This window comes from Rhincodon typus, chromosome 2, assembly GCF_021869965.1.
Source record: "Rhincodon typus isolate 14 chromosome 2, sRhiTyp1.1, whole genome shotgun sequence".
NCBI classification, from domain to species: Eukaryota; Metazoa; Chordata; class Chondrichthyes; order Orectolobiformes; family Rhincodontidae; genus Rhincodon; species Rhincodon typus.
The window spans coordinates 113,977,268-114,002,398 of record NC_063333.1 but is presented as its reverse complement, the minus strand read 5'-3'; the positions used below and the strand labels follow the sequence as shown (position 1 = coordinate 114,002,398).

Below are 25,131 nucleotides of genomic sequence, written 5' to 3'. Positions count from 1 at the left end.
CATTATAGCCTTGGTTCAAACTTGGACAAAAGAGCTGAATTCCAGAGGTGAGGTGAGAGTGATAGCCCTTGACATCAAGGCTACATTCAAACAAGTGTGGCATCAACGAGCCCTCCCAAACTAAAATCAATGGGAATCAGAGGGCAAACTCTCTGTTGGTTGGAGTCATACGTGGTACATAGGAAACTGGGTGTGGTTGTTTGAGGTCAGTCATCTCAGCTCCGGGTCATCTTTGCAGGAGCTGGTCAACGTAGTGTCCCAGACCCAACCTTCTTCGGCTGCTAAATCAATGACCTTCCTTTCATTATAAGGTGAGAAGGGGAGATGTTTGCCAATGATTGCAAAATGTTCAGCACCATTCATGACTCCTCAGATACTGAAGCAGTCCATGTTCAAATGCAAAAAGATCTGGACAATATCCAGGCTTGGGCTGACAAGTGGCAAGTAACATTCATGCCACACAAATACCAAGTAATGACTATCTCCAATAACAAAAACAATCTATCCACAGCCCTTGATATTCAATGGTGTTGCCATTACTGAATCCCCCACTATTAACATTCCAGGGGCTACCAATGATCAGAAACTCAACTGCACTTGCCATTTAAACACAGTGGCACAAAAGTAGGTCAGAGGCTGGGAATACTATGGCAAATAACTCACCTCCTGACTCCCCAAAGCCTATTCACCATCTACAAGGCATAAGCCAGGAGTGTGATAGAATACTCCCCACTTGCCTGGATGGATGCAGTTCCAACAACACTCAAGAAGCACGACACCATCCAGGACAAAGCAGCACACTTGATTGGCAAAATCCACAAGCATCGTCTACCTTCACCACCAATGCTGAGTAGCAGCTGTGTGTACTATCTGCAAGATGCACTGCAGAAATTCACCAAAGATCCTTAGACAACATCCACCAAACCCACAATCATTTCCAACTAGAAGGATAAGGACAGCAGATACATGGGAACACCACCACCTGCAAGTTCCCCTCCAAGCCACTCACCATTTTTTCTGTGTCACTGAGTCAAAATCGTAGAATTTCAAAAGGGCATTGTGGGTCTATCTGCAACAAATGGATTGCTGTAGTTCAAAAAGTCAGATCACCACCACCTTCTCAAGAGCGGCTAGGGACAGGAAATAAATTTCGGCCAGCCAGTAATTTTTAAAATAAGGAGGTGGGCAGCAAAGTGGAATTGACATAAAAAGATCATCCATGATTATGTTGAATTGTGGACCAATCTCAAGGGGGCGGATAGTCTACTCTTTCTCTAAAAACAAAAACCAATAGAACTGCAGATGTTGTAAATCAGTAACAAAAACAGAAATTGCTGGAAAAGCTCAGCAGGTCTGGCAGCCTCTGAGGAGAGAAATCAGAGTTAACGTTTCGGGTCCGGTGAACCATCCTCAGAACTTGAGTTCCCAAAATGTTAACTCTGATTTCTCCCCTCAGAGGCTGCCAGATCTGCTGAGTTTTTCCAGCAGTTTCTGCTTTTGCTATTATTTCTCAAATTCTAAACTAGTGCTTCCCAAACCTTTTCTGCTGTGACCCCATTTTGGGCTTAAACATTGACATTAACTCCCAAATGAGAATTGAGAGCACAAGGAGCCTGTCTGTTGGTGGGAGCACACTGTTAAATTTTCCCCTTCCTGGAGTTGGCATGAAGGGGAAGTAATTGGGAGGTTTATCCTGGAGAGAAACTCAACTGCTCTTGTCACCTCTGCAAATACATGCTGTGCATGGGCGACTTTCTCAACTCGCCAGCAATTAAACCTGTATTTGGTCATCTAATGGTCACATAAGGGCCTCAACTGAGCACCTACCTCCCCAGAAGGTTAAAATGGTGTCAAGTTCCCTGACTGGAAAACCATAGTGACCTGCCTGTGGAATTGTGGGAAGGGAATGACTGGCCCAATCAGGGGCCCATTAGTGACACAGAGGCAGGTGAGGTTGTGATCTCTGAAATCCATGACCCTGCCTTGCTTCCAAACCCCCTCTTCTCTGCTTTCTTCATCCTGTAGAAAGATTAAAACTGAGGGGGTGGCCTTGACTGATGGATTTTAGAACACAGAAGCTATTGATATTTGGTTGGGTGGCAGCTTCTGCTAACCCAGGTTGCCACTGTTGAGGCCTTTGGTAGGGCAAGATCCTCAACCTTGGTTGGCTGTTAGCTCTCAATAAATTGTTTAGTGGATGGTCTGATGAATTATTTCACTGGGGGAGGCAGTGTGTTAGTCAACATAAGCTAGGCTGCCCTCAAGGAAAATTGCCCCTTTGTTTCTGTTGAATGAAAGAATACTGTGACTAATTCACTTCTTCTCAGTATTTTATACAAATGGAGATTCATATGTTAGGTGAAAAAGTAGACCATTTGGCCTCTTGAGTCATTTAATAAGATCATCTGAAAAAAGTCTGAAACACGTTAGTTTGATAACCTCCACCTCATCTTCAGCAAAGTATGAGCAAATGAGCTGTACTACAGAAAATAAGGCAATAGGTTATCAAATTGGATTTGTGTTTGCAGCAGAATATGTTTGTGTCACAAAATTCTAAGCAGATTACAAATCAAATTTAGTGGAATTATGCCCTGGCTCCCCACACGTTCATAAATACCCAGTATGTGAGTCATAAATGATTAACAAATTGAACCAGTAGAAAGTGACAAAGAACAATGAACTGTTGTATTTTGGGTCTCCATGTTGCTATGGTTCTTTCTTGTTGCTATGATATTTTTCTGAATCTTCCTGTTGTGTTGTGCTTCATATGCTGAATTGCAATGACTTGTATGCGTTGTTTCTATATATACACACATATAACATATAATCCTGTTGCTCTCAAAAGAAATAAAGTAAAAAATGACAGTGACTTTCCAATAAGAGCATTCACAAGAGGGCATGAACTAATTAACACTTGCCAAAAATCACACGGCAATAACCAGAAATGATTTCTCCAAGGTCAGCCCTAATTACTGTATCTACCCAGATTGGGTCTATCACTAGGAACTTGCTGTGGTTCATGTTGGGGTCAGACAGGGATGAAAAACTGACTGAATCAAATCTTGAAGTGAAGTTGCCGAAATTTAAAGTAAGGGAGATGAAAAGAAAATCCTTCAGAATCCATTGACCTTTCACTAATTTTCTCATATGACCACCCTACAGTGACTATCATACTATATTAGGTGAGTGATTGGACTTAAAGGAGTCATTTATCTAAAAGATAAACTCCCTCATCTCTCAAAGCCATAAAGCACTGAAATTGATTTCACCCAATAATTAATCTCAGTCATTCAGAGGTGATAAGGTGACAGGAGTATCTTAGTGATTTTATGTGATCCAATATAAGCAATTCTCTTGTGGAGATACAATGGTTTTGTCTTCAAACCCTGACCACCATTAATATAAACAGGGCACCGCAAACACTGAATAATGAAAATGAGGCTAGAAGCTTGTTGTTGATAGCAAAGCCCTGGACATAGTTGTCCATGTGCATTGCTTGCAGCTAAACAGCATTCCCCAATGAGTAGTTCATAAATCTTCCCTACATGACCACGCCTCTCCTTACTCTGATCTGAGGTTCCCACCTGTTTCAAGAAGTCCATTATCATCCTGGTGCCAAAAAAAAAAATCAAGCAGCATGCCTTAATGACTACTGCCAAGTGGCTCTGACATCCAAGATTATGAACTGCTTCGAGAGGTTAGTGATGGCACATATCAATTCCAGCCTCCCAGATTGCCTTGATCCACTACAATTCGCCTGTCACAACAGGCCCATGGTAGATATCAGCTCCCTGTCCCTATACTCATCTCTGGAACATATGGATAACAAGGGCAGACTCCTATTTATTGACTTTATCTCCGCTTTCAACACCATAATTCCAGAGAAACTCACCTCCAGTGTCTGAGACCTAGGTCTTTGCTCCCCACTCTGCAACTAAGATCCTCGACTTCCTGACTCCGAGACTGCATTCAGTAAGGATAGGCGACAACAGCTCCTCCACAATGATCCTCAACAATGGTGTCCCAAAGGCTATGTACACAGCCCCTTTACTATACTCCTTATGCACTCATGACTGTGTAGCCAAATTCTGCTCTAACTCCATTTACAGTTTTGATGATGACACCACCATACTGGGTCAGATCTTAAACAAGACAGAGTACAGGAGAAAGATAGAGAGCTTACTAGCATGGTGTAAAGGCAACAATCTCTCCTTAATGTCAGCAGAATGAAGGAGCTGGTAACTGACTTCAGGAAGTGGAGTGGAGGACATGCCCCTATGTGTATCAATGGGGCTACGGTGGAGATGATCGAGAGCTTCAAGTTCCTAGGAGTTAATATCACCAATAATCTGTCCTGGTCCATCCATGTTGATGCTATAGTCAAGAAAGCATATGAAAGCCTCTACTTCCTCAGAAAGCTAAGGGAATTTGGCATGGCCACATTTGACTCTTACCAATTTTTATAGATGCACCACAGAAAGCATCCTATTCGGATGCATCACAGTTTGGTATATCAACTGCTCTGCCAACGACTGCAAAAAATTATAGAGTTGTGAATGCAGCCCAGTCCATCACGCAAACCAACTTTCCATCCATGGAACACACACATAGTAGTAAAACAGAATAACTTCAAATATTCTCAGCATTAATGTTTTAGTAGAATTAAGCTAGGGATGAGAGACTTCAGTTATATGGAGAGACTAGAGATGCTGGGGTTGCAGCCCTTAAAGCAGAGTTGGCAGCAAGATTAATAGGGGTGTTCAAAATTGAGGGATTTGGCAAAGTACTTTGGGTGGAACATTTGCCACAAGCGCAAGGCCATTAAAGGTCAGAAAGCGTTGAACTATTTGGTAAAAAGAAACATGGAAGAAATAAGGAGAAATTATTCTTCACTCAGTTGTTATGATCTGGAATGTACTGCTTAAAGGTGTCATAGAAACAGATACTTCAGGATTCTCTCAAGGTAAACTTGCAGGTTGAGTCAGTATTCAGGAAGGCAAATGCAATGTTGGCATTTATTTTGAGGGGACTTGAATATAAAAGCGGGGATGTACTACTGAGGCTTTATAAGGCTCTGTTCAGGCCACATTTGGAGTATTGTGTGCAGTTTTGGGCCCCATATCTCAGGAAGGATGTACTGGCCCTGGAGCCAGGTTCAGAGAAGGTTCACGAGAATGGTCCCGAGAATGGTCCCAAGAATGGAAAGCTTAACGAATTAGGAATGTTTGAGGACTCTAGGACTATACTCATTGGAGTTTAGAAGGATGAAGGGGGGATCTAATTGAAACTTTCAGTATACTGAATGGCCTGGACAAAGTGGATGTTGGGAAGGTACTTCCACTGGTAGGAGAGTCTAGGATCCGAGGACACAGCCTTAGAGTAAAGGGAAGACCCTTTAGAACAGAGATGAGGAGAAATTTCTTCAGCCAGAGAGTGGTGAATCTATGGAGTTTACTGCCACAGAAGGCTGTGGAGGCCAGGTCATTGAGTATGTTTAAGACTGAGACAGATAGGTTCTTGATTATCAAGGGGATCAAGGGTTATGGGGAGAAAGCAGGAGAATGGGGATGAGGAATTTATCAGCCATGATAGAATGGCAGGGCAGACTCGATGGGCTGAATGGCCTAATGGTCTTATGCTCTTATGACTCTCTTTATACTTCTTGGTGCCTTGGGAAAACAGCCAACATAATCAAAGACCCCTCCCACCCCAGTTATACTCTCATCCACCCTCTTCCTTCAGGCAGAAGATACAAAAATTTGAAAATACATACCAACAGATTCAAGAATAGCTTCTCCCCTGCTGTTGTCAGTCTTTTGATTAGACCCTCATATTAAAGTTGATCTTTCGCTGCACCTTCTCTAGAGCTGTAACACTGAATTCTGCATTTTGTTCTGTTACCCTGATGTACTTACGTAAGGTATGATTTGCATCGATAGCACATAAAACAAAACTTCTCACTGTATCTCAGTGACAACACTAAATCAAATCAAACCATAATGTGGTGCGACCATCCACCAACCACTTCCTCAGTTGAACAAACTATCATTCAATATGACTTTCATTTAGGAATACAGAAGCTAATGGGCATAGGGGAAAACTATATACACTGTACACATATGCAACATCGCAACAAATTATTTAAAACAACCACATTCAGCTTTGTATCTTCCAGTTCTATTTTCTGCAGTACGAAGACCCACAGGGTTGAGGACACAATAGATGACTACCTTCTGGACTTCATGACTTTAGTAGTTTCAGATTTTATCCACTGCTCCAAATATTTATGAAAGTAAGTACAAATAATAGTTCTTATGTTGCTACTTACAGCATTTTTACGCTCATCTTTTAGATATTTTCCAATCAACCTGTTCAGGGATGATATTACACATCACTGGAGCAGGCGGGACTTGAAATCAGGCATTCTGTCTCAGAGATAGGGATACAACTACTGTGCCACAACAGCCCTAAGACCCATCTCCTATTGTTTGCCTCATTACCAGCCCCTTCTGTCTTGCACAATTATGCCTTGAAATCTTAATAACTCCAGCCTATCATAAACTTTCCCTTTAATTGTATTTTTCCTGCTTCCTTACTGCCACCCTGCAGCAATATTTCTGCTGCTTCAGGGTTTTTTTTTTAAAAACTGCTACATTGTTAATCTCTTCCAGTTTTGATAACAGGTCATCAACGTTTGTTGCATTGTTCCTGCAGGGGTCAAAAGGGGGACCAACTTCAAACCAGCAGCAGGACCCTGAGACAGTAAAATATTAGTGGTGCCTGTTGTCCCATGGAGGATGGTGACCTAACTCACAGCTACTAGCCCATTAGTGGTGACCATTGTTGAAGTTGCACAATAAAAGGATACATTGGGATGGCACAAGGTCTTGAAGAGATGATAAATTCGTCTTGAAGCAAGCCATGTGTATGTGCGCGCGCGCACGCATATGCATGCCTGTGTGCACACCCATGTGTGTGGTGTTGTCTTGTATGGTGGCAGCATTGTAGCTGTGGGGGTGGCCATTGCTCTACTGATGAGCTCTATCCACTGCTCTGGAGCATCCATAATGGAGGCTACCGCCTATTTTTCCAGCTGTTATCATGACTGAGTTTATACTGATCACTTCTACAAGATGCAGCAGTTCTTCCCTTGCCAGTGAAGTGATAACAGGGCTGGGAATTAATTGTTTTAATTGCCATAAATGACCAAATGTCAAATTGTCAAAAGTCAAAAAGCCCATGTCCAACCGGCTGGTCAAATCCAGAACTGTAACTTGGATTCTCTCTCCACAGTGGCTGCCTGACTTATTAGGTATTTCCAGCATTTTCTATATTTATTAATGAAACAAAATTATTTGCTATCTCTGAAACTGTTGATTTGCCTTTGTAGTAGACATGGATGAGCCTGTTCCCATCTGTAATAGTACATTTATAGCATCTAGAAAACAGCATGAAGTGTCTTTAGCTAGCACCTGAGATAGCCCATCCAAGTGACTGAAGTGATCCTCTGGATTAAATATTGTGGTCTTCATGGTGTAAATTCTAAGTCCACAGCTCATAACGTCAATATTTGCTCTCTGCAATATGTTGACCGCTTCTGACATTGTTTCTACATTACTAAGTTCAAATAATTGGCTTGGTAACCGAACTAAGACATTGCTATAAGGAGATGTGGAGTTGAAGCTTTTCGTCCGTAACTCATCAGGAGTGATACGCAGGAAAACAAATTAAAAGGAAGCAACAATTTATAAAGTATGAGAAGAGGGTGCTGATTGGTTAGATTATTGTTGGCATGAGATGCAGCAGAAACTCAAAAAGATAACTGATTAAATTCAAACCAGACAAGTTAACTCGGTGCTCGGTACATTGCCTTGGAGATGCAGCAAGGATTGGCTGTCTCCATAGCCCTTTCTTCAGTGAAAAAGATGTAATGTTGAGACTCAAAATGTTTTGCACAAAAATGTGAAAAAAAATAGCATGCACAAATTTGACAAGCCTGAAATATAAAACGATGTAGCAGCTGAAGAACAAGGCAAAGAATTCTAGGACAACAATCATTAAATGGTGTACTTATCAAATAGTTCAACTACTTCTGGTTTTATGGCAGGCTAAGAGATTTTGAGACAATTAAAGTTGTTTGCAAAAATTAAATATGTAAAAGACTGCTTTATCAGCATCTCTGAGCAGATGTACAGTTTAGAACATTTAAAAAAAATTAAAAATTAAATACATCTTTATCAATAAAGACAGAGGGACAGAACAGTGAAAGTAGCCACAGATACCAGTCAACAGATTGAGGATATAAATTGAACTCCTCTTATTGCTTGTGATAAATTGTGTGATGCTGTTGTTATTGAACAGATTGCTTTTTTCTGCAAGTATGCGAATTCAAAGGGACCCTATCGGGGTTGATTTCATGGCCCTTAAAAAGCAGGGGGAGAACAAATTTTCTCAAGTATTACTGACTGCCCAAGGTCAGAAGGAATTCATAGCATCAATTTAATCTGGTTGTTACTGATGGAGCACTAAGTGAAAGAGAGTTTCGATGTTTGGTTTCAACGAGATATTATTTCTTTGCATAATACACCAAAGCAGTCTGTCCCCAAATGTTTCTTCCTGCATGCACTAAAGTAACGTCTCACTTTCTATGCATATTTTGTTTCTCTGATTTATTGCATAAGCCTTCTTTTATAAACACCAGTTTTGGCAGTCATGCTATGATTGCTGTCCCCATCTCCTTATTGTTTTTCTTCTTCAGTGCTGTTTGTAATATCGTTCAGTTCCAAACAGCATTGAAAGCTGTAATGTTAACTGTTTCATGTTATGGACAGAAGCTGCCTGAGTAACACTAGCTTTTTTGCTTTTATCCACCCACCAGTCCCTGCAAGTCACCCGAATTGATGTGAAATGTCTCAAACTCTTTGATCGCTTAGCAATCATGTCTGAAGCATCCATTGTTTTGGGGGTAGCGTGACACAGGTCATACATCGGTATTTTTGAAAATATAATATTTTAAAACTTCCAACTGATTGGGGCTATTACAAGTTAAATTAAGACAAGGTGAAATACTTAGAAATGCAAAACCCAAGATGAAAGTAAAATAACAAAATAATTTGTGGTGGTGGAGTGAAGGGGGCATTTAAAAAGAGAGACTCTCTACAATCTGGAAAGCCTTCAAAATCTTCTCAGGAAGACATTACCAAATGCAACGAATGGTATAGTGATATAAACCTTAGAAAACCACATTGGAGCCTGTATTTCAAGGGAAATTCTAAGAGCTTCTGGGAATTTTTGAGAGGGAAGCTGCTATATTTACTTCTGTCTTAGAAATGGCTTGATTCCCATGGAAATAACCGTAGAAAAGGAATATTAGGGAGCTGAAAATATTTTTAAAAATTGCAACATTCACTACTGATGACTACATTCAAGAAACCAGTGAATCCCCCTCGACCTTGGGTTTAAACCTTACATCTCAAAAACAATTAAAGGACTCTAAAATTTATTTTCTTTTATCAACCTTCATACTGGATTTTATCTCTTTTAACTTTGCACCTATGCCTGTACGTGAGAGAAGCAAGTGGCTGAATGAAATTAGTTGCATTTCTATTGTTTTTCACGGGGTTAGCAGGTAACAACATTGATTTCCATCATTCAAAAATATCTTTTGATTAATCCCTTATAGTTAAAAAAAAGTTAACTACATTTTAACAGGAGAAATGTACAGCCTCATGTTAGAAAGAAATTAAAACTTAGGTATGATTAACAGAGAAGGTTGAAAAGAGGAAGCTAATTTATCCCTTCTTACTTGCTTGTAGCAAGCAACAAAGAAATCTTTTGTGAAGGACTCCTATATTGCAACATTATGATATTCCATTCCGATGATGTGATGATAGGAAATAAGTTATTTCTGGGTATCACTACCCACTCATGGTTTCATTAAAACTTCTGGTGGGGCGATTTACAAGTAAACACCTGCGCTAAAAGTTCAAAATGCTGCTTGTGTCCATTGACTTTAGTTGGAGGAAGAGCACCTAATTTTCCATTTTGGTATCTTACATCCTTCAGGACTCAACATTGAGCTCAATAAAGTCAGACCATGAACTCTTGTCCTCTATTTTGGTTCCCTCCTCCCCTCTCTTTATACAGCATAAAACACCACTTTTCAATTCTGAAGAAGTCATATTGGACTTATATTAGTCACTCATGGGATGTGGGTTGGGTTAGCATTTATTGCCCAATCTTGGTCATCCTTGAGAAGGTGGTGTTGAGCTGCCTTCTTGAAACACTGCAGTCCATGTGCTGTAGGTAGACCACAACACCTTTAGGGAGGTAGTATCAGGATTCTGACCCAAGTGACAGTGAAAGAATGGTGGCCATTTTTTTCCAATCTGAATAGAGAGTGATTTGGAGGGGAACTTGCAAATGGTTCCCATGCATTTGCTGCCCATGCGTTTGGAAGGTGCTCTCTAGGGATCTTTGGTGAACTTCTAGTGTTTCTTGTAGACAATACACACTGCTGCTACTGATCATCAATGCTGGAGTGACTGAATGGCACCACATCCACAAACAATCTAGCAGGCTGCTTTGCCCTGGATCGTGTCAAGCTTCTTGAGTGTTGTAGGAGCTGCACTCATCCAGGCAAGTGGGGAGTATTCCATCACAGTCATGACTTGTGAAGATGGTAGGCAGGCTTTGAGGGGTCACAAGGTAAATTACTCACTGTGAAATTCCTAATCTTTGACCTGTTCTTGTAGTCACTTTATTTATAAAGCAAATAAACAGTTACTTCGGTTTCTCACTCCACAGATGCTGCCAGACCTGCTGAGTTCATCCAACACTTACTGTTTTTATTTCAGATGACTAGCATCCGTTCTTTATTTTTAAGATGATCTGTATAAGTTTACTAATTGACATCAAAGGAATTAATGTGGGTAGTACCCAGCACCACTTTGAAGTATTGCTAGACAAATTATTTAGTACAAAATCAAAACATAAATGCTGTCAATACACAGCAGATCAGGAAAAATCTGGAGGAAGAAATAGAACCAGGAACAAATTTTAAGCCCTGCCTGTAGCTGCTGGCAAGTTAGTGAAGTGCAAATGAAGATATGATGGCTGAATTAGCACCTACAGAAGAAGGTTTTATGTTGTGGGAGAGCATAAGACACTTTGAATATGAAAGTCAATACATCCCATTGAATTTTCCATCCATGGGCAGAATTTCTCACCAGTAGTTGATTGTTATTTCTATTAAACAAAGCTCTGCCTCAACAATATTAGTTCATAAACCCTAGTCTATGATTTAGGTGTAATAAAAGAAGAATGGAAAAAGAATATTCAGTAGTGTTTCTAAGAACATGCTAATTTCAACTTTTGATAAGATACTGACTTATTTTTTGAAGTCTCACATTTCCCTTTACATTTTGCTCTCCAAGTGGTGCCCAGACAGAACACTGGTATGCTCCCAAATCTTCACTGGAGACGTTGTAAATTGTCAAGAAATACGGACTGGCAGAATTAACCTCAACGGATCTATTGAAACCCCGATACCTCCAGACAATGTTCTCTTTGAGATCTCTTCGCATAATTCCTGATAAACTGAACCCATCATCAGCTACCTGGAAAAAATATTAAAATGTATATAAATCACAGAGAATCAAACAGTGCTATATCTTACCACAGAAAAACATTGTGATTGGGGTTACACGAAATTCCCTCATTTAACACAAAATTTGACTTTATACAAACAATGTTAAGTGAATACAATTTTCCATTACTACTAATGTAAAAATTGTAATTAGGATCAGCAGGGTTTATGTCAGCAGAAAAATAATCATTAACTTGTAAGTTGAAAAACAGTAATTGCTAAATCAGTATCTTTGTAAATGAAATAGTTTTAAAAATAAATGGACAGTTATAAAGAAATATGCTAACTCTTTCCACTTAATTCTCCTCACCTCCTCTCCCACTCCTCAAGCCTCCCACTTTCTTCCTCTACCACTCCTTAATTGGCCCATTCACCTCCTCTTCCACTCCTCAATCCACCCAGTCACTTCCTTTTTCACTCCTCAATTCTTCTGCTTGCCTTCTCTCCCACTCCTCACACTTCCTCACCCCGTGCTAGTCGCTACCAATTGTGCTTGCCAAGCCACCTGCAGACTGCATATCAAGATTCTTGTTCCTCCTGGTCTGCGAGAGTCAGGAAGTTCCAGTCAAGAAGTGGTTAGGATTGTTAAGTATCTAATTCATAAAATCATAGAATCCCTACAGTGTGGAAGCAGGCCATTCAGTCAACGAGTCCACACTGCCCCTCCGAAGAGCATGCAACCCAGACTCACCCCTTACCCTATCCCTGCAAAGCTGCATTTCCCATGGCCAATCCACCTAACCTGCACATCTTCGGACTGTGGGAGGAAACTGGATGACCCACAGGAAACGCACACAGACATGGGGAGAATGTACAAACACCCCACTGGTGCTGTGAGGCAGCAGTGCTAGCCACTGAGCTACCGTGCCACACAATTCTTTAGATGGATATGTGGCAATGCATATACCAACGACAATTGACATCAAAAACTAACATTTATATATACATAGTACTTTTAGATTGCTTATCTGCAATTTTTCAGTTACTATTTCGTAGAATGAAATGCATTCAAGATTTACAGAGCTTTATTAAAATACTTGTCAGTGTAATGAAGTAACTGGCACTTGGAATTAAATTAAAAAACAGAAAACTTGTCAGGACTCCAACAGAACCGACTTTACACTTTAGTAGTCTAGATTTTCTAGTTGCTGTTATTTTGCTTAAACCCAACACCAGACAAATGAAAGTATGTTTTGTGCTATTTTGTTTGAGAGACAAATATTGCTACTTCTTCTAAAACATTTGGCCTCAAGCTGGTGAACCCCCATAGAAACCAAGCAAAAAGGGTGTAGTTAGGGAAGAACCCAACGTAAAGCTAAAATTTCACAGTAAAATTTCCTTCCATTTCCAGAAGGCAAATAATTTAAGTAATATATCCTGTGACTCATCATGATACTACTAAAAGGCAAATTGCATGATGCATTTGATTTTGGTTTCAGTCTAAAATATAAAAGTCTTCTTGTAAGTTTAGGAATAAAGATGGTGATCGTATATTTCCATTTACTCCTTGAGTTTAAAAGTAGACATGGATGAGCATGGTGGAAGTACATTTATTTGCTGGGATTTCCAACATAAAATCATCCCCACCTGATCAAAACATTTTTTATTTACTGCATGTTCCTGCTTTGTGGGTGAACACTTTCTAGCTTACTTCATGATGGTACATTTCTCCCTTTCAAGGTTCAAAGATTTGCATGTTAATCAAAAGCTCCATCCGCCTAGATGGAAGTAAAAGATCCCCTATCATTATTTGGGCAACTGTTTAGACTAAAATTTCTCCCCCCGCCCCCTTGACATTACCAAAAAATACATTATTCATCTTATTTTTTCACTATGAGATCCTGTTTGCAATTGGACCCACAATTCTCCTGATCACAGCAGCCACTACATTTCAAAAGTAACTCACTGGCTGTTTGGAAAGACAACAAAGATGTTGTAAAATTGTAAATCTTTCTTAAACAATTATATATGATTAGTGTAGGCCAATGAACTGTCCCTTGTCCAATGTTAAATGCATAATTAGAAATGGCTTGAAGTTCTTGAATTATTTTGTTACAACCAATTGCTTAAACTTTGCATGTGATCTGTGATTTAGGAACATCTCAATCTTCAACATCTCAGACTGTTTTGGAATTTATTCATCTCTGTTTGGGCTCCCTCTAACTTTATTGAGTTTTCATAGTTAGGATTTCCTTATTTGTGAAACTGTATTTTTCAGGAATGCCATGATGTGCCATTCCTCTGTCCAATTAAGCATTCACACAAGATAAGCACCAATGCAAAGCAGTTCTGGAGTATGCACTGGGTGTCAAGGCCTAGACCATTTTCAAAGGGAACTGAAGGAAGACTATCCCCTCCAGCTAGTTTACAGTTTGTTTGTGTTAGATTAGGTCTTGGTTCCCTATTCAAGCCATAAGTAATTTCATGTAGGGTCACAACTAGAGAGTCATACAGGTTATTACGAACTTATATATGCCCAACTTCCTAATGTCTATTTACACCCAAATTTTCTGCAAAAACCACAGTTAACATAGGAATTTGAAAATGGGTACAAAGAAACAGAAATCAACATGAGCCAACAGGGCCAAGGAATTAATGAAATCACACAATGCATTCCTTCTTTATATCTGAAAGTTTCAAGCAACCAGCCATTCACGCACATTGCTGCCTGGAAGTCAGATCAAACCCATAGTAGTTAATGCCATTACCTGATGTAAGAAATCAATGCGTGCACTCACTGTAACTATTCTATTCCGTGAATGACTACTGAAGGTTGGTTGGTATTCAGGACTTTCACCATGGCCACCTGAAGTGCTTACAATGGAAGCTCAGCAGCCTTAATCTCCAAAGTTACAGTAACTGGGACAGCATCTTGTGGTAGTACTGGGATAAATAAAGTAGCATGTAAGACAGGTATTAAGAGCTTGCACGATGATGTCATGTCATTTCTAGTCAATGCTGATTTTTTTGATCAATTTGATTTTTGATCCGTTTTTGGAGTAAACCAAGAGCAAGAACCATACATTTCAAATGAAGTTAGCTGGAGCCAGATTGTGGAAACATTGGTAAGTGGATGGCTGACTGTGTTGAATAATGAACTTGCCTGAAGCCTCATCGGCTTTGGAACTTGCTGTCTCCCTTGTCCCTGATGCTGCATGTTTGCTGCCCAGTGGTGCTGAAGTTGTGGTGCAAGCAATGAAGATGGCAAATTGCAGGGGTACACTGCATAGCTATTCCAGACCAATATAGACAGCAGAAACAAAACAATTATACAATCACCTTTCTAGTGGTAGCATGGTACTATTCGTGCCCAGGTTCCTGATAAAGGTGATGAGCTTTTTCTATGCAGATGGACACAGAAATATCCTTTGTCCCTTTAGGCACGAGGGTCAATAAAGAGTGTAAAAGAGTGAGGAAATTCAGGTGTAGCAAAATTAAGTTTGTAAATCATTTGTTCTCAGCTTCCCATGCTTTTTTTTAAATCCTTGATATGCAAATACATAAGAAACATCTCCTCACAACTGTGTCATCTGCCCAAACTACAATTGTTTTACATGCTATAAGCATAGTCTTCAATGCAACAGTAAAACTTCTTTACCTTGTACCAGCTGATAGCTCTGTACTGAACTTCAGATTCACGTGGAGCATCACAGGGCAGCTTTGCAATGTCACCGAACCTGGTAAGTACTTCTGTTACAGCTTCTGTACCCACATAAAACAGCACTGCTAAAACAAGGGACATCACAGGGTAAAACATCAAAATTCATTACTGGCTACAACCCCGCCTCTTTGACCTGTCTCCTCTCCACCTATCTTATCCTTTATCCATCTTCTATCCACCTCACCCTCCCTCCCTATTTATTTCAGAATCCCCTTCCCCTCCCCCATTGCTGAAGAAGGGTCTCGACCCGAACGTCAGCCTTCCTGCTCCTCGGCCTGCTGTGTTCATCCAGCTCGACACCGTGTTATCTAAAATATACAGAGTGACAGCTTTTAATTAAGTAAAGGCAGCGAGCCTCACACTTCGTGAAAGGACGCAAGAAACAACTGTAGCATGCCACTGAGTAAACAAATCCAACTCAGGCTTTCACTGAGCGAGCAAAAGACGAATTTGAAAATTACCTGGCTGTAATATCAGAAACAGAGGTTGCTTCAGATTGGAGCCGGACAGAAAACCCATGTTGAGAGCACCAGCTAGACGGAAAGAAAGGCGAAGGGAGGCGTCGACAAACTGGTTTCGTTTCTTTCTAAGTTTCGTTTTCTTCGAAATGATCTCATTTCGGTTTAGTTTCGAGGCTCGCCCTGATTGGTCAGTCTTAACGCGGAAGTAGCACCATATGCTATTTGAGTGAGAAGATAAATTATGGGATCAGCAAAAGTATCGCCGCATCTGTTTAATTCCTTTATCTGCAAGTGAAATGGAGAGTAAATATTACAGGACTGAAATAAAATAAAATCTATGATGATACGATACAGATAAACATTCACTGTAAAATTACAACATGCGATTTATTCAACACCTTTATCATGTAACTAGCTCAGCTCGAGGCTTGCGACAGAAGCAGTTTTGCAAAACATACTGGTTGTTTTACGTGACCCTGGTGGTATTTACGTGAAACACGCAGTCATTGAGAGCTACAACATAGTTATTCTGCCATTCTGCCCACTGGGTTTCCGTCGGTCAAACACAACCACCTTATTACTCTAATCCCATTTTAGAGCACTTGACCCTTGGCATCAAGTGTATATTCAAATACTTCTTGTATGTTATGACGGTTTCTGCCTCTATCACCCTTACAGTGAGTTCCAAATAACCACCACCCTCTGTGTTGAAAAACTGTTTCCTCACATCTCCTCTAAACTTTCTCCCCCTTAAAGGTATGCCCTCGGGTCCAAAGTCACCTTTTACAATTGGCCAATGATTACCATGATTACCAATGTGGCAAACAACTTCAGTCAAAAGTGCTGAGAGAACAACCCATCTCAGTCTTCTGAGGTCTCTAGCATCAGAGATGCCACCCTTTACCCCATTTGATTCACTCTAACTGATATCAAATTACAGTTGAAGTATGCAGAAAAGGCCCATGGGCCCCAACAGCATCTCTAAATGTGGTGCTGAAGACTGATGCTCCAGAACTAGTTGTGACATTTCAGGCTCTTCTCCTGCAGTTACAACACTGGCATGTACCTGACAAAGAGGAAAATTGATGGACCATATCTGTGGGACTCCATATACAAGACTCTGGAAAAGTGGAGGGTGGAGAAGGATGTACCCAACATTGGCCTTACTCCAAAGGCCACCTTTGTGTGTGGATGCATCAAGTTGTGCATAGACCCTAGGTATGCAAACCTGAAGTGTCACTACATATTGAGGTTCTACCTGTCCCTGCTGTTGCAAAGGATGGAACTGGCCTCATTGCCACAAACACTCCAAATAGTTGGACTTTTCCATATGATCAGACCTTCATGGAGAAATTTGCAAAGAAAACCATTTTTGACCACACGTCCATCAGGAAGAATTTAGAAGAACGAGGAGGAATCTCATAGAAACTTATAAAATTCTAACAGGAGATCGATGGATGAATGCAGGAAGGATCTTTCAATGACTGGGTATCTCGAACCAGGGGCCACAGGAGGAATTTCTAGATAGTGGTGAGCCAATAGAATTCTTTGCCACAAGAAACTGTTGAGACCAAAACATTGAAAATTTTCAAGAAGGATGTAGAGATAGTTCTTAAGACTAAAGGGATCAAAAGGCATGGGGAGAAAGTGGGAACAGATTATTAAGTTGCAGTATCAGCCATAATCATATTGAATGATGGAAAAGGCTTGAAGGGCTGAATGGCCTACTCCTGCTCCTATATTTTGTTCCTAGATCGTAGGCTGGGAGTTTTGTTTTTGTTTTATTAATCTGTGGGTTGTGAACATCACTGGCTGGCCAGCATTTTTATTGCCCATCCCCAGCTGCCCTTGAGGTGATGGTGATGCTGAGCTGCCTTCTTGAATCGTTGTAGTCCAGGTGTTGTGGGTTGACCCACGATGCCTGGATTTTGACAAGTGTGCCTGAAGGAATGGTGATATATTTCCAGGTCAGGATGGTAAGTGGATTGGAGGGGAACTTACAGGTGGTGATGTTCCCGTGCTTTCATCCCTCAAGATGGAAGTGGTCATGGGTTTTGAAGGTGCTGTCTAAGAGTCTTTGGTGAATTTCTGCAGTGCATCTTGTAGATAGTACACTGTGCTGCTACTGAGCATCAGTCGTGGAGGGAATGGATGCTTGTGGTTGTGGTGCTAATCAAACAGGCTGCTTTGTTCTGGATGGTGTCAAGCTTCGAGTGTTGTTGGAGCTGCAGCCGCTTCGGCAAATGGGGAGTATTCCATTACACTCCTGACTTGTGCCCTGTAGGTGTACAGGCTTTAGGAGGTCAGGTAGTGAGTTGGTTGCCACAATATACCTAGCCTCTGACCTGCTCTTGTGGTAAGCCCAGTTGAGGTTCTGGTCAATAGAAACTGCCAGGATGTTGATAGACCTTCAACAATGACAACCATCTTCCTATGTACTATGACTACAAACAGCAGAGAGTTAGCTTCAAATCCAGTTTTGCTAGGACTCCTTCATGTCATACTTGGTTGAATGCAGTCTTAACGTTGAGGAGTGAGTGTCACTCTCGCCTCACCTCTGGAATTCAGTTCTTTTATGAATGTTTGAACAGAATTGTAATTAGGTAAGAAGCTGAATTGTCCTGACAAAATCCAAACTAGGGTCACTGAGCGGGTTATTGCTGAGCAGGTGCTGCCTGATAGCACTGTTGATGATACCTTCCATCACTTTACTGATGATCAAGACTACACTGATGGGCCAGTAATTGGCCATGTTGGATTTGTCCTGCTTTTTGTGTAAAGGACATAGCTGTACAATTTTCCACATTGCTGGGTAGGTGCTATTGTTGTAGATGTGCTGGAAAAGCTTGGCAAAGGGAGCAACAAGTAATGCAGCACTAGTCTTCAGCATCAGAGCTGGAATGTTGCCAGGGTCCATAGCCTTTGCAGTATCCAGTTCCTCTAGCCATTTCTTGATATCACATGGAGTAAATCAAAATTGGCTGAAGATTGGCATCTGTAATGCTGGGCACCACTGGAGGAGGTCAAAATGGATCATCCACTCGACACTTCTGGCTGAAGATAGCTGTGAATACTTTTGCACTGATGTGTTGGGCTCTTTCATCGTTGAGGATGGGATATTTGTGGAGCCTTTTCCTCCAGTGAGTTAATTGTCCACCACCGTTCATGACTAGATATGCAGGACTGTAGAGCTTAGATCTTAAACCAATGGGTTCACTTAGCTCTATTTGTCACTTGCTGCTTATGCTTTTTGGTACCTACACTAGGTTGAAATCTCATTTTTAGGTATGCCTGGTGCTGCTCCTGGCATGCCGTTCTACACTCTCCATTGAGACAGAGTTGATGGTAACAGTTAAGTTGGTGATATGTTAGGCCATGAGGCTGCAGAATGGTATTGAAGTAATCCTGCTGCTGTTGATGGCTAATATATCTCATAGATGTCCAGTCTACAGTTGCCAGGTCTGTTCAAAGTCTGTTCCACACAACACAATGGAAGATATTTTCAATATGAAGGTGGGACTTCATTTCCACAAGTCTGTGCAGTGGTCACTCTCTCTGAGACTGTCATAAACAGATGTATTTTCAGCCAGCAGACTGGTAAGCATGAAGTGAACTATGTTTTTCTCGTTTCCCTAACCAGCTGCTGCAAACCCAGTCTAGGACCTATGTCTTTTATGACCCAACCAGCTTGATCAGTAGTGTTGCTCGCGAGCCAGTCGTGGTGATGTGCATTGAAATCCCCACCCAGAGTACATTTTGCACCTTTGTACTTCCTCCAAGTGTTGTTCAACATGGATGAATATTGATTCATCAGCAGTATGTACAATCTACAAGAGGCACTGCAGAAATTCACCAAAGATCCTCAGACAGCACCTTCCAAACCCACAACGACTTCCATCTAGAAGGACAAGGGCAGCAGATACAAGGGAACACTTCCACCTTCAAGTTCTGCTCCAAGCCACTCACCATGCTGAGTTGGAAATATATCGCTGTTCCTTCACTGTCGCTGAGTCAAAATCCTGGAATTCCCTCCCTAATGGCATTGTGGCTCAGCCTATAGCAGGTGGAGTGCAGCGGTTCAAGAAGGCAGGTCACCACCAGCTTCTCAAGGGCAACGAGGGATGGGCAAGAAATGCTGGCCAGCTAGTGACACCCACATCCCACAAATGAACAGAGAAAAATAAATCAGCCAAGGGTATGTGGTAACCAGCAGGAGGTTTCCTTGTCCATGTTCAACTTGAAACCATGAGACTTGATGGTATTCAGAGTCAATGTTGAAGACTCCTAGGCTCCCTCCCAACTGGTACCACTATGCCTCAACTTCTGCTGGGTCTGCCCTGCTAACAGAACAGTACATATCCAAGGACAGTAATAGTGATATCTGGAACATTATCAAATATGAATCCATAAATATGACTATGTCAGGCTGTTGCTTGACTATTCTGGAGACACCTCTGCCAATTTTGGCAGTAACCCACAGACATTAGTAAGGAGAATGTTGCAGATTCGACAGGGTTGTTTCTGCTGTTGTCTTCTCTGGAGTTTGACCTTCAGCAATGACAACCAATGAAGAATTTCCTCCTTGGTTCTCAGATGGTCCATCCAGTTTCATTTATTGTTGAGACTATATTGTAATTGATAAAGCTGAGTGGCTTGCTAGGCCAGTGCAGGGGGCAGTTGAGAATCAACAGCATTGCTGTGGCTCTGAATTCACACGTAAGCCAGACCAAGTGAGGTTGGCAGGTTTCCTTCCCTGAAGGACATTAGCGAGCCAGATGGGTTTTTTTCCCCAACAATTGACAGTGGTTTCATGGTCATGGTAGATTCCGAATTCTAGATTTTTTTTTCAAAACTGAAGTCAAATTCCACAATCTGCTGTGGCAGAATTCAAACCCAGGTTCCCAGAACATTAGCTGAGTTTCTGTATTAATAGTCTAGCATTAATACCACCAGGTCATCATCTCACCCAGGAGTGATTTACTCAACCCAAGTCCCTAAGATGTTCCCCTAAACTACAAGGCATTAGGCAGGAGTGTGATAGAATACTCTCCACTTGCCTAGGTGGTGCAGCTCAAGACGCTCAGCATAACTGATTGGTCTATTGGCCCAAACATGGACAAAAGAGCTGCTTTCTAGAAGGGAGGTCCAAGTGATTGCCCTTGTCACGAGGGCAGCATTCAACTGAGGATTCCTAGCAAAACCAGAGTCAATGAGAACCAAGTAAGACATTCTTCATTGGTTGGAGTCATAGCTTACAAAAGGAACAAACACAAAGTTGCTGGAAAAGCCCAGCAGGTCTGGCAGCATCTGTGAAGGGAAAAACAGAGTGAACATTTCGGGTCCGGTGACCATTCCTCAAAACATTAACTGTTTTTCCCTTCACAGATGCTGCCAGCAACTTGATTTTTGTTCCTGATTTACAGCATCCGCAGTTCTTTTGGTTTTTAGCTAACAAAAGATAGATGGTTGTCATTGGTGGAGATTAAATATTTCAGCCAGAGGACATCACTGCAGGAGTTCCTCAGGGTAGTTACCCAGGCCCAACCATCTTCAGTTGCTTCTTCAATAGCCTTCCCTCCATTATAAAATCCAATGTGGGGGAATGTTCACTGAAGATTGCACAATATTCAATACCCATGGACACTGAAGCGATCTGTGTCAATATGTAACTAGACCTGGATAACATTCAGGCTTGGGTTGATAAGTGGCAAGTAACATTTGCACCAAAGACAATTACCATATCTAACGAGAGTGAATCTATTTCCCATTGACATTCAATGGTATTACCATCACTGAATACTATACTAACAAAATCCTGGGACTGTCAGGAAACCAAATTGAACCAGGCCCATAAATATTTGTAACTGCAATAGGTCAGAGACTAGGAATCCTGCAGCAACTCACCTCCTGACTCCCCATATCATTTCCACCATCTACAAGGCATTATTTGGGAGTTGATGGAATACTTTCCACTTGGCTGGATAGATATAGGCTCACTGGCACCCCATTCACCACTTTCAACATTCACTCCCTTCATCACCAACACATTGGCAACAGTGTATATCATCGGAAGATGCATTGCAGAAATTCACAACAGCTCATTCAATAGCACCTTCCAAACCCACAACCTCACCCACCTACAAGGGTGGATGCATGGGAACACCACAGGAAAGTTCCTCTCCAAATTACATGCCTTCCCAACTTGGAATTCTGTCACCATTCTTTTACGCTCATTTTGTCAAGATCCTGGAATTAATTCCTAACAGCAGTGTGTGTGAACCTATCTTTGATGCAGCAGTTTAAGAAGCCAGTTCATCATCACCTTCTGAAGAACGAGTAGAAATTGACAATAAATGGACAACCCAGCCAGTGACACCCATGTTCCACAAGTGAAATGTTGAGGCCATCTTGATTCTGAACATCTTTATCAATTCTTTTTTTAAAAATCCTCTCTTCTCCAAGGAAGTGAGAATTGGCTTCTCCCATTTGGCCACATAGCTGAAATTTTGCATTACTGAAACCATTCTCATGAATCTTGATAAGAGGGAGCTGATATTCCTTACCTTAGATATTTTAGGTATAATCAAACTAGTGTCTTGTTTTAGTTTCAGGAAGACTTTATTTCAATATAGTATAAAAATAGCAAAGGTCAATACTACAATTGTTTTCCATATTACCTGCTGAATTTGTATTATAGCTTTTTGTGATTTTATGCATAGGGACTCCTAAACTCTTTGTTGCAGCTTTCTACAGTCTTTCTCCATTTAAATACTTAGCTTCTCTACTCTCCTTGCCAAAGTGTGTAACCTCAAATTTCCCTACATTACATTCTATTTGCCAACTTTTGCCTACTCACTTGATTATCTGTATACCTCTGCAGACTATCATCCTAACCACTTGCTTTCCCATTTGCTTCTGTCATCCGCAAACTTTGTTCACATTGTTCCTTGAAGTGCTCCTTAAAACATATACTAAGTATTCCAATATACATTGTTGTTCATAGTCCATGTAGCTAACAGTAATGTGTACTTAATAGTAAGTTCAGCTTCATGTATCAAAGGCATCATGCATTAAATATATAATTAACCTGTTTACTGAACATCACTATTCAACCTACAATTGTCATACATTTTGTATGGGTAACCTAGCACAAATGGTACCAGTAGCTCAGACTAATACTAACACTAATAAGAGAAGATTCCCATCCCAATTATAACAGATGACTGAGTTTTTAACAGAGCTAACTCCCAGCATTTAATTCCTTTTTATGCACAATGTCAGATATTGTAAGGTGAAATTCAAAAAATAGGGACATAGTAAAATCATATGCCGAAACATAGAGGGCCTGCCCACAAATGTACAAAGTAGAGCTTTGAGATAGCCAAGGAAGCCTCTTGCAGCCCAATTTGCCTATAAACATGCACTGTTTAGAACATGACACAGTCAGTATCAAAAATATCTTCATTTCTCAATTTGTTCACACCTTACAATGCTGGAAGAGAATGCCAGTTTTTTGAACTGCTCCGTAATGTTGACCCAATGCCTCATAATGGTTTGACGAACTGGATAGTAGAATCTCCCACTCCATCGAGACATTCATTTTTAAAACTTCACTCTAGTTTTCCACTTGTGGAATCAACATCCCAGTTTCCAACTGATAGTTTCATAACTTTCCTACTGTTTAACCATACTTGCACAATTTATGCTCTAATGTGGCCTAACTCAACTGATTTGTTGGTGAAGTCATATGACAAAAATGCACAAGTTCAACTGATTCATGGTTACCAGTCCAGACCTTCATCATATCATGATGTCCTATTGGCTTTTCTATTCTACTGGACTTGCAAATTTATCACTGCTACAATTCTAGGTTACAAAAATCTTACTCATTGCAACTTCAGTGTATATGGTCTCTCTCCATTCTTCCTACCAAAATGGATGACTTTGAACTTTTCTGCATCAGATCATATTTGCCATGTGTCCACCCATTCCTCCACCTTAACTATATCCTCTTGAATATCGTTACTATCCTCCTCACAGTTCACAATGCTTACAAGTTTTGTATCATGTATACATTCTGAAATCCCACCCAAATTTAAATCAAAACAAAAATTAAAAAATTGGGGTGTTAGTGCCATCTCCTGGGAAAACACCACTCTGTACCAAATGTACAGAACTTTACCCTGGAAATAACTTTAAGAACTAGTCTCCTTTCTTGCATGTTCTGGCACAGAAGTATATCTGGAGTGCCCCAGTAATAAGTTTACATTAGAGCTTGCTACTAAACTCAAATGGACCCTCCTAAACCTGTTTTCAACAGTTTCAGGAGAACAACTTGATCTGACCAAGATTATCTGAAAATACAATTTACAACTCATTTGAAGTTCACAAAAAAATAAAGACTTATAATTATATCAGGTTGGGAACAGAATATCTAATGCTAGTTAAAGTAACCTTGAAGTTCATATCATAGATACGTGACAACAATGGAATCATAGAATGGCCACTATCAGTGCTATAACCATTCAGCCCATTAAGTCTCTGCTGGCTTTCTTCAAGGAAGATTCATCTAGTGCTGCTCCCCAACCTTTCCCCTGTAGCTTAGCATATTTTTTCTTCGCAGTTAATGATCCAATTCTCTGTTGAATGCCTCAATTCAATGTCAGGCAGTTCATTCTGGATCTGAAGCACTTTACTTTGATAATTACCTGAAATCTGTACCTTCTGCTCCGATTTTTCAGAAACATGCAGTTTCTCCCCATTTACACAGTCCAGATCATTCAAAATTGAATACTTTGATCAAATTCCCTCAAGTCTAAGTCCCAGATTTTGTCCATCCCTGCAATCATTTCCATGCATCTTCTCTGCACATTCTCTAATCCCTCAATGCCTCCAAAGAATGGTGCCCAGAACATGTCACAATACTCTAGTTGATGCTGAAAGAGTGCTTTAGGTCTTTCACATAACGTTCTTCTATTCTGTATGCCCCTATTAAGCCCAAAATGTCAAGTTTTTTGATTGGGAGCACAATCTATTCTGCCACCTTCAATAGAATAGAATAGAATACCTAGTGTGGAAACAGGCCCTTCGACCCAACAAGTCCACACTGGCCCTCAGACATCCCAGCCAGATCCATCCCCCTATAACCCACCTAATCTACACATCTCTGAACACTTTGGGGCAATTTAGCACGGCCAATCCACCTACCCTGCACATCTTTGGACTGTGGGAGGAAACCGGAGCACCCAGAGGAAACCCACGCAGACACGGGGAGATTGTGCAAACTCCACACAGACAGTCACCCAAGGGTGGAATTGAACCCAGGTCCCTAGTGCTGTGAGGCAGCAGTGCTAACCACTGAG

The 25,131-nt window shown here is 40.9% G+C and overlaps 1 protein-coding gene across 2 annotated transcripts in view; it reads right to left on the bottom strand.

The window, feature by feature from the left end:
- Positions 1-16,002, bottom strand: part of LOC109917983 (CD83 antigen) — a 32,616-nt gene extending 16,614 nt beyond the window's left edge. The window contains exons 1-3 of one of the 2 annotated variants that reach the window (XM_020517879.2): positions 15,770-16,002; positions 15,246-15,373; positions 11,390-11,618 (exon numbers count right to left, since the gene is read on the bottom strand). In XM_020517879.2, the coding sequence (XP_020373468.1) occupies positions 11,390-11,618; positions 15,246-15,373; positions 15,770-15,827 (415 nt within the window). In that variant the 5' untranslated portion in view covers positions 15,828-16,002. The remainder of the gene's footprint in view (positions 1-11,389; positions 11,619-15,245; positions 15,374-15,769) is intronic. The other variant, XM_020517880.2, reaches the window with a different exon arrangement.
- Positions 16,003-25,131: the final 9,129 nt, after the last annotated feature.